We start from the raw sequence: 16,543 nt of genomic DNA, 5'->3' as shown, positions 1-16,543 counted from the left end.
ACAGCTGCAAGGTTGCTCCTCTGAATATTCTCTTTCCTAGGGTAAAATTTTTCCCTACCTTCACTAAGTCCTCATAATGGAATTGTGGGAATTCAGGTGGACCATGTGTGCTTATCAATGTACTTTCTGAAATATGACCCACAGCAATCAATGCAGGAGTTCAATACAGGTTTGATCAGGGCAGAATATGATAGTACTAGTACTTTTTAGTAATAGGAAAATGGGGTCCTAATTTTTTTTTTAGACAAATAAATGGAAGTCATCTAGTCTAATGCTTTAACTTTACAGTTATAGCAACTGAGGCCCAAAAATGTCAAGGGACCTGCATGGAGTCATACAGTGAGCAGTTAAGCAAGGATATAGGACAATGCGTGTGGAGCCAAGATGGTGGAGTAAAAGCAGGGACTTGCTTGAGCTCTCCCCCAAATTCTTCCAAACACCTGTAAAAAATGACTCTAAACAAATTCTAGAGCTACAGAACCCATGAAATGATAGAGTGAAACAAGTCTCTAACCCAAGACAGCCTGGATGGTCACTGGGAAAGCTCTATCACACCAGGCTGAGAGAGGAGCACAGCCTAGCTTGGGCTGCATCAGCAAAGACCAGGCCGGAGCAGACTGGGCAGAGCAGGCTGCAGGGCACTGAATCACTAAGCTGTGGCCAGGCTTCTCAACCCACAAACACCAAAGACAACTTAGCAGGTCAGTGGAAAAACCCTGTTGGACCTGGATCAGAGATAGACACAGTCTAGCCCCAGCCCTGGGGTGGCAGAGGTGGCTGCAGGGGCAGCAGTAACAGTAGCATACTGCCTCAGAAAAACTGTATATTCACAGGTGCCTAGAAGTAGCTCTGAGGGTAGAGGTGCAAAACCCCTGAAGCTTGGGTCAGAGCACTTTCCACTTTGAAAGCAGTCATACCTTGAGAAAGGGCTCAAAAATCAAGTGATTGACTGGGGAAATGATCAGACAGTGTAAAAAAACTCAGACTTTAGAATCTTACTTTGGTGATAAAGAAGATCAAAATATACAGCCAGAAGAAGACAACAAAGTCAAAGATCCTACATCAACAGTCTCCAAGAAAAATATCAATTGGTCTCAGGCCAAGTAAGAGCTCAGAAAGGATTTTAAAAAAATAAATTAAGAGAAGTATAAAAGATATTGGGAAGAGAAATGAGAGTGATGCAAGAAAATCATGAAAAATGAGTCAACAGATTGCTAAAGGAGATCCCCCAAAAATGCTGAAGAAAATAACATCTTAAAAAATAGACTAACCCAAATGACAAAAGAAGTCCAAAAAGTCAATGAGAAGAATGCCTTAAAAAGCAGAATTAGCCAAATGGAAAAGGAGGTTCAAAAGATCACTGAAGAAAATAATTCATTAAAAATTAGAATGGAGAAAAAAGAAAACTAATGACTTTATAAGAAATCAAGAAATAAAACAGAACCAATAGAATAAAAAAAAAAGAAGGCAATGTGAAATATCTCATTGGAAAAACCATTGACTGGGAAAATAGATCCAGGAGAGATAATTTAAAAATTATTGGACTACCTGAAAGCCATGATCAAAAAAAGAGCCTAGACATCATCTCTCAAGAAATTATCAAAGAAAACTCCTCTGATATTCAAGAACCCGAGGATAAAATCGAAAAAAAATAAATCCACCCATCGCTTCTTGAAACAGATCCCAAAAGGAAAACTCCTAGGAATATTGTGGCCAAATTCCAGAGTTCTCAGGTCAAGGGGAAAATATTGCAAGCAGCCAGAAAGAACTAATTTGAGTACTGTGGAAACACAATCAGGATAACATAAGATCTAGTAGCTTCAACACTAAAGGATTAAAGGGCTTGGAATATGACATCCTAGAGGTCAAAGGAGCTAGGATTAAAACCAAGAATCACCTACCAAGCAAAACTGAGTATAAAACTTCAGAGCAAAAAAATTGACTTTTAATGAAATGGAAGACTGTCAAGCATTGTTGATGAAAAGACCAGAGCTGAACAGAAAATTTGACTTTCAAATACAAGAATCAAGAGAAGCATGAAAAGGTAAACAGGAAAGATAATTCATAAGGGATTTACTAAAGTAGAACTGTTTGCATTCCTATGTAGAAAGATGATATTTGTAACCCATGGGACCTTTCTCAATATTCGGGTAGTCGAAGGGAATATACATACAAACATACATGCATACATACATATATACACATATATACGTGTATATGTGTATATGTGTGTGCATACACACATATACACATATACATATACATACATGCATGCATATATAGAAATAGCTGTTATAATGGAAGGGAAGATGGGGTAGGTGAAAGGGAATGAGTGAACCTTACTCTCATAGGATCTGGCTTAAGGAGGGAATAACATAAACACTCAATTGGGCATCTTACCCTACAAGAAAGTAGCGGGGAAGGGGATAAGAGGGGGGATGATAGAAGGAAGGACAGATTGGGGGAGGAGGTAGTCAAAAGCAAATGCTTTTGAAAAGGGATGGGGTCAAAAGAGAAAATTGAATAAAGGGGGGATGGAGGAAAGGATGGAGGGAAATATAGCTAGCCTTTCACAACATGACTATTATGGAAGCATTTTGTATAATGATATATGTATAACCTATATAGAATTGCATGCCTTCTCAAGCACAGGAGGGAAGGAAGAAGGGAGAGTATTTGGAACTCAAAGTTCTAAAAACAAATGTTAAAAATTGTTTTTACATGCACCTGGGAAATAAGATATACAGGCAATGGGGTATAGAAGCTATCTGGCTCTACAAGAAAGTAAGTGGGAAGAGGATAAGGAAGCAGGGTGAGGTAAGAGAAGGAAAGGCAGACTGGGGAAAGGGGCAATCTTGGGGTGGGGGGGAGGGGAAAGGTGGAGAAAAAAATTTGTAATTCAAAATCTTGTGGAAATGAATGTTGAAAACTAAAAATAGTTTAATCTTAAAAACAGGATACTGTACAATGTCACATGGGTAGTAAATACCTATGATCAAATTTGAACACATGTCCTCTAATTCCAAAGTCAAGATTCCACTGCACCATATGTCCATTGATTTCACTGCATCACAATTGCTGGAAGCTATGCCTTCTTTCATACAGGCCAAGATTACATCTGCCTTTTGCTGGCAACTATGATACATTATTGATTCCTTTGGAGCTTACAGGCCACTAAAACTCTCAAACACTTTTCAGATAAAATGCTTTGGAGTCCTGCCTCCATTATCATGTAAGCTGATGAGATTAATGATGTTAGGAGTGGATTAGGACCAAGTGGGACAAAGCACTCTCTCAGTTGAGTCAGCATGTAGCAGAAGTGTGAAGTAGGTGTTGTTTTTATTTTTACTTTTCCTTCCAAACCTCTTTTCTTTTCCCTGTCTCTCTTTCAGAATCCTCTTGAAAGAAACAATCAAAAACAGAAAGGGGAAAGCACACCCAACCAAACCTCATACCACTCCCAGTAGCTGAGATTGCGATTAGAGAAGTGGCACCTTATCTCTTCCTACCATGACCTCTATTCCCTTCCTGGCCTCTAAAGGACTCGGATCACCTCAGAACTTCTGGCTTCAAAATGCACAAGTTTCCCCCATTAGGTCTTTTCAATTTAAGAAAAAATAAAATAGGACTTCACCAACAAGGGAAAAGGGATTCCATCACACCATTACAATGCCAAATACTTAACTAATACTCATCATTTACCCAAAGCCAATGCAAATACAAAATCCACGAGGAGAGAAGTAACCAGGGATTGTGACCAATCTATAAGCAATGTAAGATTCTATGCACTTTTTCCTCCCTATCCACTCTGTATCAATCCAGTAATCCATTAGTGCAAAGAGTGTTTACGTTGGGAAGATGTGCATTCAAACACTAGCCTCAGATGCCTAACAGTTGTGTGACTGAGTAAAAGTCACTTTTGTACCTTGAGTTTCCTCACTTCAGCTGATGGTCAGGAGTTGCACCTACTTTCTAAGGTTGCTGTGAGAAGAAAATGACATAACATTTATAAAGAGATTCTGGGTACATTCTCATTCAGTCATTTTTAAGTTGTGTCTGACTCTTCATGACCTCACTTGGGCTTTACTTGGTGTTTCCACAATCCGGCTAGCAGCTTCTGTGGGGGTGTAAGATCCAGCCACAGCCAGCACCAGAAAGCTGCCAACAGCACAGGTTCTTTTGATCTGCTTAACTAAAGAAAGCAAGGTGAAGGGGTTGACAAGCTTACTTTAATTCAGCACACAAATATCATTCACTTAGTTCAGGTGAAAAAGCCAGCACCCTGAACTTCAGAGCAAAATACAAACAAATAACAAACATCAACAGACAGACCCAATACAATTCATAGCTACCAACATCTAGGTTCAGCCCAGGAGCTCAGAACAAGGGCTGGCCCAGAATCATGTGCGCCACCACGGCTATGGGGAGGAGCTCCAAGGAAGAAGAGGCCAACCCCCAGTTTTATAGCTTTTTCAGCATCAGGGGTGAGTCACACATGAGACTCACCCATATGACCTAGAATCGTCACAAAGAGGCAACTTAAACGCACGTGGTCTAAGAGCCTCTGCTCTCCCAGACATGTAAACTAGGCCCTCCCTGGAGTTAGCCCCGCCTTGGGCCCCACCTTAGTTGCCAATCCATACCCACTAAGGTTTTACACCTAATAGGGGTTTGGGCCTGGGGCTTAGCACCTAGTTAGGCTCAATGAAATACACTAAATTACTCAAAGGGAACGAAAGCCAAACTATTCAAGGGCACTTGGTTGAACTAAGTGCTAAGGAGCCCATTTTGCCTACCAACACACTTGGCAAAGACATTGGGGTGGCTTTCCATTTCTTTCTTAAGCTCATTTGACAGATGAGGAAACTGAGGCACACAGAGTGGTGACTTATCCAGATTCACACAGATTGCAGGTGTCTGAGGCCAGATCTGAAGTCAGGAAGATGAGTCTTCCACACTCCAGGCCCGGCACTCTATCTATTGTGCCACCTAGTTGCTCCGGAACCAAGTAGGTACTTAATGAATGTTTATTGAATTTAAGTGAATTAAAGCTCTAACCACAGAGACTGGCACATAGTAGACACTTAATAATGCTTTGTTTTTTTTTTTTGCTTTAGTAATCATACATTACCATAAAATAATCATACATAATCATGATGTAACATTAATCATACATTCCCCCTTTCCCCTACCCTCATTAATATCTTTGTTGAATACCTGCACAAAGAGGCCTATTCAATGAATTATTCAATGAATGGACATTGCCTCACTGTAAATGAGTACTTAAAAAGACCTTAGCTTAAAAAGGCCAGGGTCTCCCATTGCATCCTGGGTCATCTCCAGTCATCCTGATGAATATCTGGTCACTGGACCCAGATGGTTCTGGAGGAGAAAGGGAGACTGGTGACCTTGCACAACCCTCCCTCACTCAAATCAAAGTCAGCTGTAAGTCATGTCATCATGTCCCTGATGCCATGGTCCTCTTCGAAAATGAAGTACAAACACAATGGCTAGTATTTCTGCATGGAGCTTTAAACAGATATTCTCATTTGAGTCTCATAATAATTCTGCGAGGTATGGCATAAACAGTATCATTATTATATTCATCTTACTGAAGAAGACACTGAAGCTCAGGGAGATTAATTGATTTGCCCAGGTGTAACAATAATATTGCTAGCAGCTGCTAGCAACAAGACAAACAACAAGAGCACATAGAAAGGCTGCTAGCACAGGTTCTTTGATCTGCTTTTCTAAGGAAAGCAACTTTAAGGGGTTAACAATCTTAGTTTAATTAAACATACATATATCATTCAATTAGTTTAGGGGAAGACAGCCAATACCCTGAACTTCAGAGCAAATACAAACAGAAATTACAAACAGATCACCAGACAGGCTATGTCTGATCAAGACATCACATACATAGTTACCAAAAAGAGAAGCACCAACATCTGGGTTTTCAAAACCAGGGGGCTCTTAAGAACAGCTACCCAGAGTCTCATCTGATCAAATCATATGACACTCTTCCAGCGAGACACCCAAAGCAAAACTTCAGCCTCAGATCTTATATACCCTTCTCAGGGTCAGAGTGTGTCACAACCATGGGACTCAAACCTATGTGAACTAAGCTTTCTCATTTCTTAAGCAGGGCAAAAACTCTTGATTCAATCAAAGAAACAAAAGACAACAAAAAGTCCACTTTGCTTGAAATTACATTTGAAAGGCAAGACTCATCAAAGATACTTGATTACCTCAGCATTCCAAAAGAAAAAAAAAGTAAAGATGTCTTACCCTAATTACCATAATACCTGTGTCACAAAGCTGGTGGATATCTAAAACAGGATTCAAACCCAAATCTTTCATCATGACACCAAATCCAGAGAACTAAGACATTATGAAGGGACAGGGACTGGACCTATGATTTCACAGGTATAGGGAACTACAGAGGGAAGTGATGCCTTCTATCAGTGCTTTAATTTATAATCCTAGCAATTTGCCTGGACCTACAAGAAGATAGGAGTCTTGTTCAGGGTCACATGTCAGTAGGTGTCAGAGACAGAGCTTAAACTCAGGACTCTCTGGAAACAAGAGCAGCTTTCAATCCATGATTCCACATTGTCTCTCCTAAGCATTTAAAGGAAGAAACCAGAAAGCATCACAGATGAATTATCCACAAGCCCCGAAGTAGCAACTCTGATAACTGAAAATGCCCATGCCCCAATTCATCTTCCACACTGGAGCAATCTAAAATGTCAGGTTCCCACCAATGCCTCTTATGGAGGCACCAGACATAACCTTGTCATTGATGAAGAAGAGGAATCAATCCTGCTTCCATGCTTACCTGTCTCAGACAATAATTTTGTAGCTTCCAGAACCTTTTCAGTATAAACTCCAGCTTCGTAGTTCTCCATCTCCGCATTGATGATGTGGATGACTCGGGCTGCTCGACCACGGATTGCACCTGCTGTCCGGTCCAAAGTATCAACATCCCCCTCTTGGAGTGCAATCACACACTTGTTCACATCTTCTAGAATGTGATTTTCTGTGGATAGGACACACGTGCATTATTAAGTTTCAGCTTCATTAGAAACTCACTATTACCCAATCAGGCCTTTATTGAGCTCTTTCCTGAGCTCCCAGTCCCTCACTTGCCCAGTCTCACCCCATCTATTATGAACACAGCAGTCTCTACTTCAACAGTTAAGGATACAGTTCCATCTGTTTACCTCAGCTTTTGCTTGGAAAAGGCTTGGACTGTGTATGTGCACTCTGAATATAGTTATTAATGAATAGTAAAGTTAGCTTCTCTGAAGTGAATTTAATGAAGTACAAACGACTCCCATGACCAGAGTCAGAGGATCAGGGGAATATTTTATCTACTTTTAAATGAGAGGAGAGAGGGAGAAGAGAGGAGAAGGGAGGACAGGAGAGGAGAGGACAGGAGAGGATAGGAGAGGACAGGAGAGGATAGGAGAGGACAGGAGAGGGAGAGGGAGAATGATTCAATACAGACCCTTGTTAAAGTGTATTCATTTGAGGGAAATGCATGATTTTCTCAGAATTTTTATACAATCCAAAGCCTCAACATTATCAATATTTTCAGCTGGGGCATTTTAGGCTTCCCGTGACCTTCCTACCCAGACTTATTTCATAATTTTCCCCTTCATTCCCTCTATGTTAGTCCACCATTCACTTTATGTTGGACTACCACTCCATGATGAATCCAAGCTATTTATGCTTTCTTCACTCTTGGCTCAACTCCTGCCTCTCTGGATTTGTCTGCCTTCTCTCCAGGGGGCTTGTCCTCACTCAAGTACCCTTATCGCCCTTTTGTTCCTCCATTTTATGTGACAGAACTTTTCCCTATCAGAATGGAGGGTCCTTATGCAGAAGGACTCTATTTTGCTTGCCCTCTATTCCTAGTGTGTGACAGAGTCCTGGCACACAGCTAGTGCTTAACAAGTTAGCTGCTCCATCTATCTATCTATCAGTCTCTCTATTCCAAAGACCTGAGTTCAAATCAAGCCTTAGTGACTTAATAGCTTCATGGCTTTGGAAAAGCCATTCAACCTTCATCTGCTTCAGTTTGCCCATTTGTAAAATGGGTCTAACAATAGTACCTACCTCCCCATGTTGTAAGAATCAAATAAGATCCTATGTGTAAACATTTGGTTAACTGAAAATATTACTCTGTAACTGTAAAGAGCTATATAAATGCCAGCGATTATTATCAGAGAGAAAGTGAAATCAAGGAGAACAACTGAGGAATGAGAGCAATAGTTCAGGCACGGGATAGTGGCTACATGACGAGCAAGAAGGGGCAGGTGCACGAGATGGTATGGAATTAACATTGGAGAGCTTTGCCAATCAATCGGATGGTGGAAATGAAAGGGTACAGAGTTGGGGATGACTCCAAGGTCACAAAGCCTTCTGAGTACAAAGTGAGTGGGGGAATAACATATGAGACATGAAATAGTATACATAATGAAGGAATCGAATTGGTAAAACAGAAGCATCCTGGCTTAACGGCTATTGAATGGAATGGATAGATCTTTTAGATTTCTGGTACCTGCAATTTTTTGAGTTAAACCCCCAAATGAAAATACCACATGGGTAATGCCAAGATGTTCATTTTAAAACACCATTAAAAGTTATAGTTTATGCCCAATGGGAAATGTTTAAATGTTTCTAACATAGCTATTTCACTTTTTTATGAGTGCAGTCCACATCTGAAAATTGGTTTTTGCTTCTGTGATATTAATAGTCAACATCACCTGGCCCCAATCCTGTTGCATTTCATGCAGAGGAATTAAAAAATTCAGGTTCTAGCACAACACAATGACTGCGGTCCATCCTTTAGAAAATTTGGACTTAGTGCATTGTTAAAAGAGATTTTCCCCTAGGGAAGAAATTCCCCCAAGAAGAAACACATGCACACACAAACACAGACATACACACATCCAGTAATTACACTCCAAAATGTCTTCTGGGTTAAGCTATGTATGCAAATGTTACTTATTTACCAATCACATAATTTTAGTAGGAGTGGGAGTGAGCTAGAGGGAGGGGCTTAGAAGTAAGAGTCCAGTAACCATTGGACAGTGTTCATGGGCTAAAAGCAGGATAAAGTAGGATAAGTTACTATTATCAAGAACAGTCCGTCCAAGGGGCTTTCATCCTTGGATTGTGACACCTGGATGGATGCTCCAGTGGCTCTGGCAGAGGCTCATTTCCTGACAGCTCACGTGCATTTTCCTGTCCTGGCATGTCATGGAAGTTGTACCATCAGAGTTGAATTGTAGAGTGTTATCAGCTTCAGCCAAAGCATTTCCTTGTTACTGTTAATAATATAATGTAGAAAGGAAACCAGAGGGAGAACTGCAGCAAAGGGGGAAGGTTTGGTGGAGGGTGGAAGGTGGAGAAAATTAAGAATAGCTTTGTATGCTATGAAAGCTCCAAGATAAGCCCTCTTCAGCTTTATTCTTTTCAAGAAGTGGTTCTGATTATTTTTTTTAAGAAAACTGTGAGCTGTGAAAGTTTTAAATTATAAAATATTTTCTGTGGGAAAAACACCAGAAAGCAAAGTCTCCGTAAATGGCCGAATCAGAATAAAGCAAGACTTGTCCATGGTCCTGAACAGGGCAAGGCTGAGAACTGCTGTCCAGGACTTAAGGAACTCTTGCGCTGCTTGTGGGCTGGATCCGACCACTGCCACATTCCACTTGCTAGTACTTAAACAAGAATATTAGCTCCAGAATTTGAGACTAGTCCCATATAGCTTATGAAGCAGGTAAGTGGAATAGTGAATAAATTGCTGGACACAGACTCAAGAAGACTTGAATTCAAATTCTGCCACAGATATCTACTAGCTGCGTAACTTGGGGCAAATCACTCAAACTCTCTCAGCCTCAGTTTATCCATATGCAAAATGAGGACAATAATATAACTTACAACAAAGGATTGCCATGAGAATCAAATGGGTTAAAGTCCTTGGTAAACATTTGCTGCTGTCCAATCATTTTAATTGTGTCCAACTCTTCATGACCTAATTGGGGTTCCGCTGTCAAAGATACTGGAGAGGTTTGCCATTTCCTTCTCCAGTGTGAAAATGAAGGCAAGCATAGTTAAGTCTCCCTGACTCCAGGCCCTGCCCTCTACCCACTGCCCCACTTGATGACTTTCCTCAATTAATATCCAAATTCCAAACTGCAGGGGGTGGGGAGGGAGAAGAATGAGCCTTTCGTCACCATATTTGCCTTAGTGGAGCGAATTCAACAAAATATCTATTTTGATGTCTAGTTAAGAGCATGAACCAATGGTAGAAAATATGGAAGAGGACACTTGGGGGGCTGTAAAAGTGTCCTAATTATAAATTTAGAGGGGGAAGGGATGCTAGAGACCATTTAATCCAAATCCTTCTTTTTGAATAGGAGGAAATGGAAGCCCTGGAAAGTGACCTGTCCCAAGTCATACCGAAGGAGGTTCTCCAGAACCAGTGCACTTTCTACTTATTACAAGTGAAAGGTGGATATAAGGATTAGGAGTCTCCATTGTTAAAAAAAAAAGAGGGATGAGGAGGAATTGAAGATAGGTATGGATACTGCTATGTGACTATTCCTAATTACTAGCCATGGTGTAATGACCTCAGAAAAGAAGCACAATGATTTTTTTAATGAACTAAATAAATGTTAATGTGCATTTCCTTAGAAATGACTTTGATTGGGAAAGTCTACAATTCTTCCATATCCCTGTAAGGAACCATTTCCATGTTAGTTCACTGGTCCAGTGCAATGATCCTCACGGACAATTGGCAGTAGAGATGTAGTCCTTCTCTGTTCAACCACCTGCCTAGCTCGCTGTATGCCCGTGGTGGGGCTGAGCCAGGAGAGGGCTGGGGCCAGGCTCAGTGGGGAGTAAATGGGTGGGTGTCTGTGGATGTGCCAGTCTTTCTCCAACTGAGGAGATGTCTGTACAACTGTAGCAGATGCAAGCCAGGAAAAGCGAGTCTCATTTACCAAGGCTGATTTTAATTTTACAGAAATGATAAGGCTGGCACTTCCAGGTCCCCACCCCAAGTCCTGGCCATGGCGTTATGAGGCCATGGGTAAATGAGGCAAACAAACATTTCAACCTGATCAATTTCTTCTCATGATACAGTTCTGTGCAAAATTTGGCCCATATGCTGATAGGCAACCCCATTTGGAAGTGAGCTGAGCAGATAGGCCCTCCTCAATGTTAGATAGCTAAGGGGCTAACACTATCAAAGTGGGCTGGGGAAAACAAAGCTAAGGCAAGACATTGATCCAGTGCCCTGGAATTCTCAAAAGGAATTCATAATAGCAGGCAGAAATTAGAAAAAAAAAAAAATCTGGATTGGGGGGTGAGAGGATATGGCTTTAGATTTAGTCTCTGCCCCCAATCATAAGTGTGTCAGCAAGGGGAATCCATTTATGCTTTCTGTACCTCAGTTCCATAACAACAACAAAAACAAACACAATATCAATTGTAATCATGAACAAATGTATTTTAGTATTTTAAGGTTTGCAAAGTGCTTTACATGTTACATCATTTGATCCTTACAACAACCAAGGGATATAAGTTCTATTGTTATATCCAATTTATAGTTGAAGAAAATGAGGCAAAAAAAGTTGTGTCTCAATTAGGGATATACAGATAATAAGTTCCTGGGAAGGATTTGAACTCAAGTCTTCAACTCTCCAGGCCTAGTGTCACTATACCACCTACCTGCCTAGATACCTATTTCTTCATACGTACACAATAAGGACCTTGTAAAGTCCACTCCAGCTCTAAACCTCAGATAATATATTCCCAAAAGGCACCTGTACTCAAACTGCCTATGGACAACACGTCCATTTCTCATAGTTTAGCCCCAGGCTATGTTGGCCCTATAAGACCCTCAGAGAAATTCAGCTTTCCTCTCCTTTACTCCCTGGAAGACTGCAAATATTAAGGAGAAAACGAAGGATCAGAGAGTCACACAATTTACAGAATCATAGATATAAAACTATCAGAGAGCTTAGGGACCATAGAGTCTAGCTTGCCGTTTTACAGATTAGGAAACTGAGGCTCAGAGATGTTAAATGAGAATTGCCAAAGATTATGTAACTAGTATGGATCTGAGATCAGATTCAAACTAGGGTTATCCTGACTCCGAATCCTCTTCTCTATTCATTCAGACATCTACCTGCCTCAAAGAAAGAACTCTGGGCTATTCAAAACCATTAGTACATAATTCAGAAAATATTTTATTAAGTACCTACTCTATATAAGGCCCCAGGTTTGCCCAAACAAACTGAAATAACACTGCCATTAAATGCCTTTATTCAAGGAAGCATAGACTAAGTTCCCCAAAAGTGAATGGAAAGTCTTTGGTCATTCTCTGATATTCTTCAGTGGCCAAGTTCTCAGAGTGTCTCGTAAGTGCCTTCTAGTTTAGAATCCAGAGTTTATGACAAATTCACATTACAAATAGCATCATCTCAGTGTTATTTGTCCTTTTGGATTTAAATGACCCTGAACATCAGCAAAGATGCTTGCTGCTCATTTCCAGATAGAGCTCTTTCTCCAGATGACAACATTTGCACAGAATTCAGTAGTTTAGAAGATAATAAAATATTACATACAGAAGGGTCTTTAAATATTACCTTGTGCAACCTTCTCATTATACAGATGAGCAAACTGAAACCAAAAAAGGTTTAATGGCTTACGCTACATCACACAGATATTAAACGTTAGCACTAGCAATGAACCCAGACCTTCTGCCATCTTGGTTGTTCTTGGTCCGCCATACTATATTGCCACATGTTCTCAACAGTCTTGGGAATAGCCTTTAAAATGAATTCCAAAGACAAAGAGAACTACATTTTAACTAACCAATGCTACATCATCCAAGTTCATTCTCTCCTTTAGGATAGATAGTCAAATTCATAGATAGATAGATAGATAGATAGATAGACACACATGCAAGAAGAACAGCTAATATTTATATAGCACTTCAAGGTTTGCAAAGAACTTTCCATATATCATCTCATTTGGTTCTCACAAAAACTCTTGGAATCGGGTATTATCTTTGTGATAAAGATGAGAAAATTGAGTTTGAGAGAGGTTAATTGACTTGTCTAGGGTCATACAGCTAGTGTCTGAGGCAGAATTAGAACTTGCATCTTCCAGATTCCCGGGCTAATACCCTATCTATTACAACACACTCCCTTTGAGAATCTGTCCAAATGTCCCATAACATCCAAAAGGAAATTCTGGCTTGTGTCTTGCCTAAATATTTCCTGGCCTTTTGAGAGGGCATTATAATGCCATCTCTCAAAATGAAAAAAACAAAAAACTTGGTGGGTCCAGGGGACTTCTTGGACTTCAGTCACTCACACCTAGGAAACCTGTCTCATTTTCAGTACAGATTCTCTTCATATTCCTAAGGTGTCTATCATCTTCCCAAAATGACTCATTTGCTGCATTTACCTGAGACAGACAGGAAGTCATCCACTGATGTGATGTCATCCACAGCTTCTGTCAGGACTCGAACTTGCTTCTCCCACTGATCTTTGAAGACATCCATATTATCTTGAGCGACTTTGCTCTGAGGTCTGGCAGCTAGTGTAAGGGCAGCATTGATGACCTATTTTTTTCAGAAAATTATATTATAGATGACCAGGAATGATTCTCAATAGAATGAACAACTGATGAAGAAAAGGAAGTGGACCCATAATGTTGTTGACATAGGGAACACTCAGATGAGGAAACTCCCTCTTCCTATGCAGGTTGTTGCCTTCTCTGAAACAGTCATAAGGAATCAAAATATTCAGTGACTTGCCCAGGGTCATACAACCTGTATGTCAGATATGAGACTTGAACCTAGAAATTCTTGTCTTCAAGAACAGCTCTCTACTCTGTACACCAAGCTGGTTCTACAGAGCAGAGTCCATAATGATTCCCTTTCACTGCCACATGGAAGGAGCTCATAGCAGAACCACAACTCGGGGTAGACAAAGGGGTAGAAGCCTCAGGCACACAATTCAGAAGATGTATGACATTTATATAACGTTGGATTGATTTTATACTATTTATTTATGTTACAATGGGGGAAAAAACCCAAAGAACGGCACATATTTATTTTGCGATCCCATCAATGAATCACACATATTATAGTGAAAACTCAACGGCTCCTAGTGAACAATAACACGCGGTGGGAGAGTAAGGCTTAATTTTCAAACCTTGCCCAGGGGGGACACGAATATAATTATGCCTCTTAGCCTCATTGCTGGGAACAGCCAACTAGCGACGTAAAGAACATGAATCGTCGATAAACTTGGTGTTGGAATTTTATTGTTGGATTTCAATTTTAGGGTTCTCATTGAGATGATCCAGGACTTCAACAATTCTCTGTTGAATATCTACAACGATCATTTCATTGCCATAAGCACTGTGGAAAATCCATGGAAACTGAAGCCATGTTCTCTGATTTCAGGAGCTCATAATCATAGTTGGTGAGAAAAGCCTAACACCAATGGGCCATTAGGAAGATTCACTCTGTAGACGGAAGACTGGTTTTCAAATCCAATCTTGGGAATTGACTAGCTATATAACACTAAGTAAGTCAGAGAACCACCCAGAGCCTCAGATTCCTCACGTATAAAATCAAGAGATTTTACTCAATGGACTCTGGGGGCTCTTCTAAATCTAGATTTAGGATTTCATGATCCTTAGTCTTTGCATGGCCATGGAAAAGTCACTTGACCTGCTGAGACTCATTTTCTTCACATGTAAAATGAGGGAATTGGATGACATGGTCTCTAAGGTACTTTTTGGTTCCAGAGCTATGATTTCATAATCCCAGTTCATGAATGAGTAAGTGTCAGTGACTGATATAGGCAGTAATAGATACTGGAGTGTAGAGAATATTACTTTTAGAGGGCTCTTCATAGTTTGCACTGGCTAGCAAATCGTTCACAATGGACCTTTAAAAAGAGCCAAGATTTTCAATAGATAAGAGAGAAAGTGAAAGGTCAATGAGCAGCCTGGGCAAAGGCATGAAGGAGAGACTGAGCAAGGCATAAGTGGGTTAGGGGAGGTTTAGAAGAATCAGTGAAAATGTTATCTGAAGAGGGCAAAGTGAAGAGGTGTTTCTTTTTTTTTAAATTGGGTAGTAGTAGGAGATGGGGTTAGAGAAGACAGAATGGGCCATACTTGGGAAGGGATGCTACAGCACCAAAGGGTTCTGAGCCAAGGGGAATCAAACTCACCTGCGGACATAGACTATCAATCTGGGTGGCTGCCATCCGGACTAATTTCACCCCTTCCTCATTGTTGGAGATAGAACAGGCCAAGTTGGCAACCTGGATTTCAGAGAAATAGAAAGAAAATTATATTGAAGATAAAGAGGAAATTGAGGCCATTTACTCCTGAACATCTTCGGAAGGGCAGGAAAGGACCTCAGAGGTCATCTAGTCCACTTGAGTCCTGGAAAAAGAGTCCTCTCTAAAGTATTTCTGAGAGTTGGTCACAGAGACTTTGTCTGAATCACCCAGTCAGTCAACCATCATGTCTTAAGGGTTTATTATGTGCCAAGTACTGTGCTAAGCATTGGGAGTAAAAAAAGAGTGAAATAAACAAACCAACCGCAACAGCCAACATTCCCTCCCCTCAAAGACCTTACATGCTAAGGAGGGAGACAACACATAGATAAAAGATGCATATAAGAGACCCAGAATTCATGGAAGGGAAACTGAGAGGCCTCCTGGGAAAGGTGGGCTTAGAGAATTCCAGTGAGGGGGGACCCACTAATTCCTGACATAGTCACAGCCCAGTCTAGTTTGGGACAGCTCTCACTGGGAAGGAACATTTCTTTACATCAAGGCTTAATATGCCTCTTTGGAACTGCCACTCACTTTCTTACTTCTGCCCTCCGCAATTGAGACACATATGTGTCAAATGTGTTATCCACAGGTCAGCCCTCCAAATTCTCAAACATACGTAAAATACCTCTCCTCCTCTCCTTCCATTCTAGAGTCTTCTCTTTTCCAGGCTAGCCTCATATTTCATGGCAAGCCCTACAGAGACAGAGTGAAGAGAACAGTGGGCCTGGAGCCAAAAAGTCCTGAGTTTAAAACTGGCATCAGACAGTAGCTCTGTGGCTCTAGGTAAGTCATTGAACCTCAGTTTCCTGATCTGTAAAACAGGGATAATAATAGCACCTGCCACCCCCCCCACCCCCAGGTTGTTATGAGGATCAAATAAGGTGCTTTTGTGATGCGATTTTGCAGAGTTGAATATAAACACTAGCCACACATATTGCAATAAAATCCTAGGTCCAGAAGGGCCTTCCATGAGCATCTGGTGCCACAAAATGCAGAATACATCAGCTATGTCAGAATGGAAGCATTAACATGCTCAAAATGGATCTCCCCCAATGCATAGAATGATGCTATCTAAAAAGCATCCCTTAAAATTTTATACCCATAAAATAATTTTAACTTCAAAATTGCTTTAGCTGCATTGTTTCATTTGATTCTTACAA

At 40.7% G+C, this 16,543-nt stretch overlaps 1 protein-coding gene across 1 annotated transcript in view; it reads right to left on the bottom strand.

Annotated features, from left to right (window-relative positions):
- The window catches only part of CTNNA2 (catenin alpha 2), a 165,694-nt gene extending 150,338 nt beyond the window's left edge, over positions 1–15,356 (bottom strand). Inside the window, exons 1-3 of the mRNA XM_036751104.1 lie at positions 15,270–15,356; positions 13,489–13,645; positions 6,839–7,039 (exon numbers count right to left, since the gene is read on the bottom strand). Coding sequence (XP_036606999.1) covers positions 6,839–7,039; positions 13,489–13,645; positions 15,270–15,305 — 394 coding nt within the window. The 5' untranslated portion in view covers positions 15,306–15,356. The remainder of the gene's footprint in view (positions 1–6,838; positions 7,040–13,488; positions 13,646–15,269) is intronic.
- Between the last annotated feature and the right edge of the window lie 1,187 nt (positions 15,357–16,543).

Source organism: Trichosurus vulpecula, chromosome 3, assembly GCF_011100635.1.
Source record: "Trichosurus vulpecula isolate mTriVul1 chromosome 3, mTriVul1.pri, whole genome shotgun sequence".
Taxonomy (NCBI): Eukaryota; Metazoa; Chordata; class Mammalia; order Diprotodontia; family Phalangeridae; genus Trichosurus; species Trichosurus vulpecula.
Note: the sequence above shows the minus strand (reverse complement) of the source record. Positions and strands in the feature narration are given on the sequence as shown.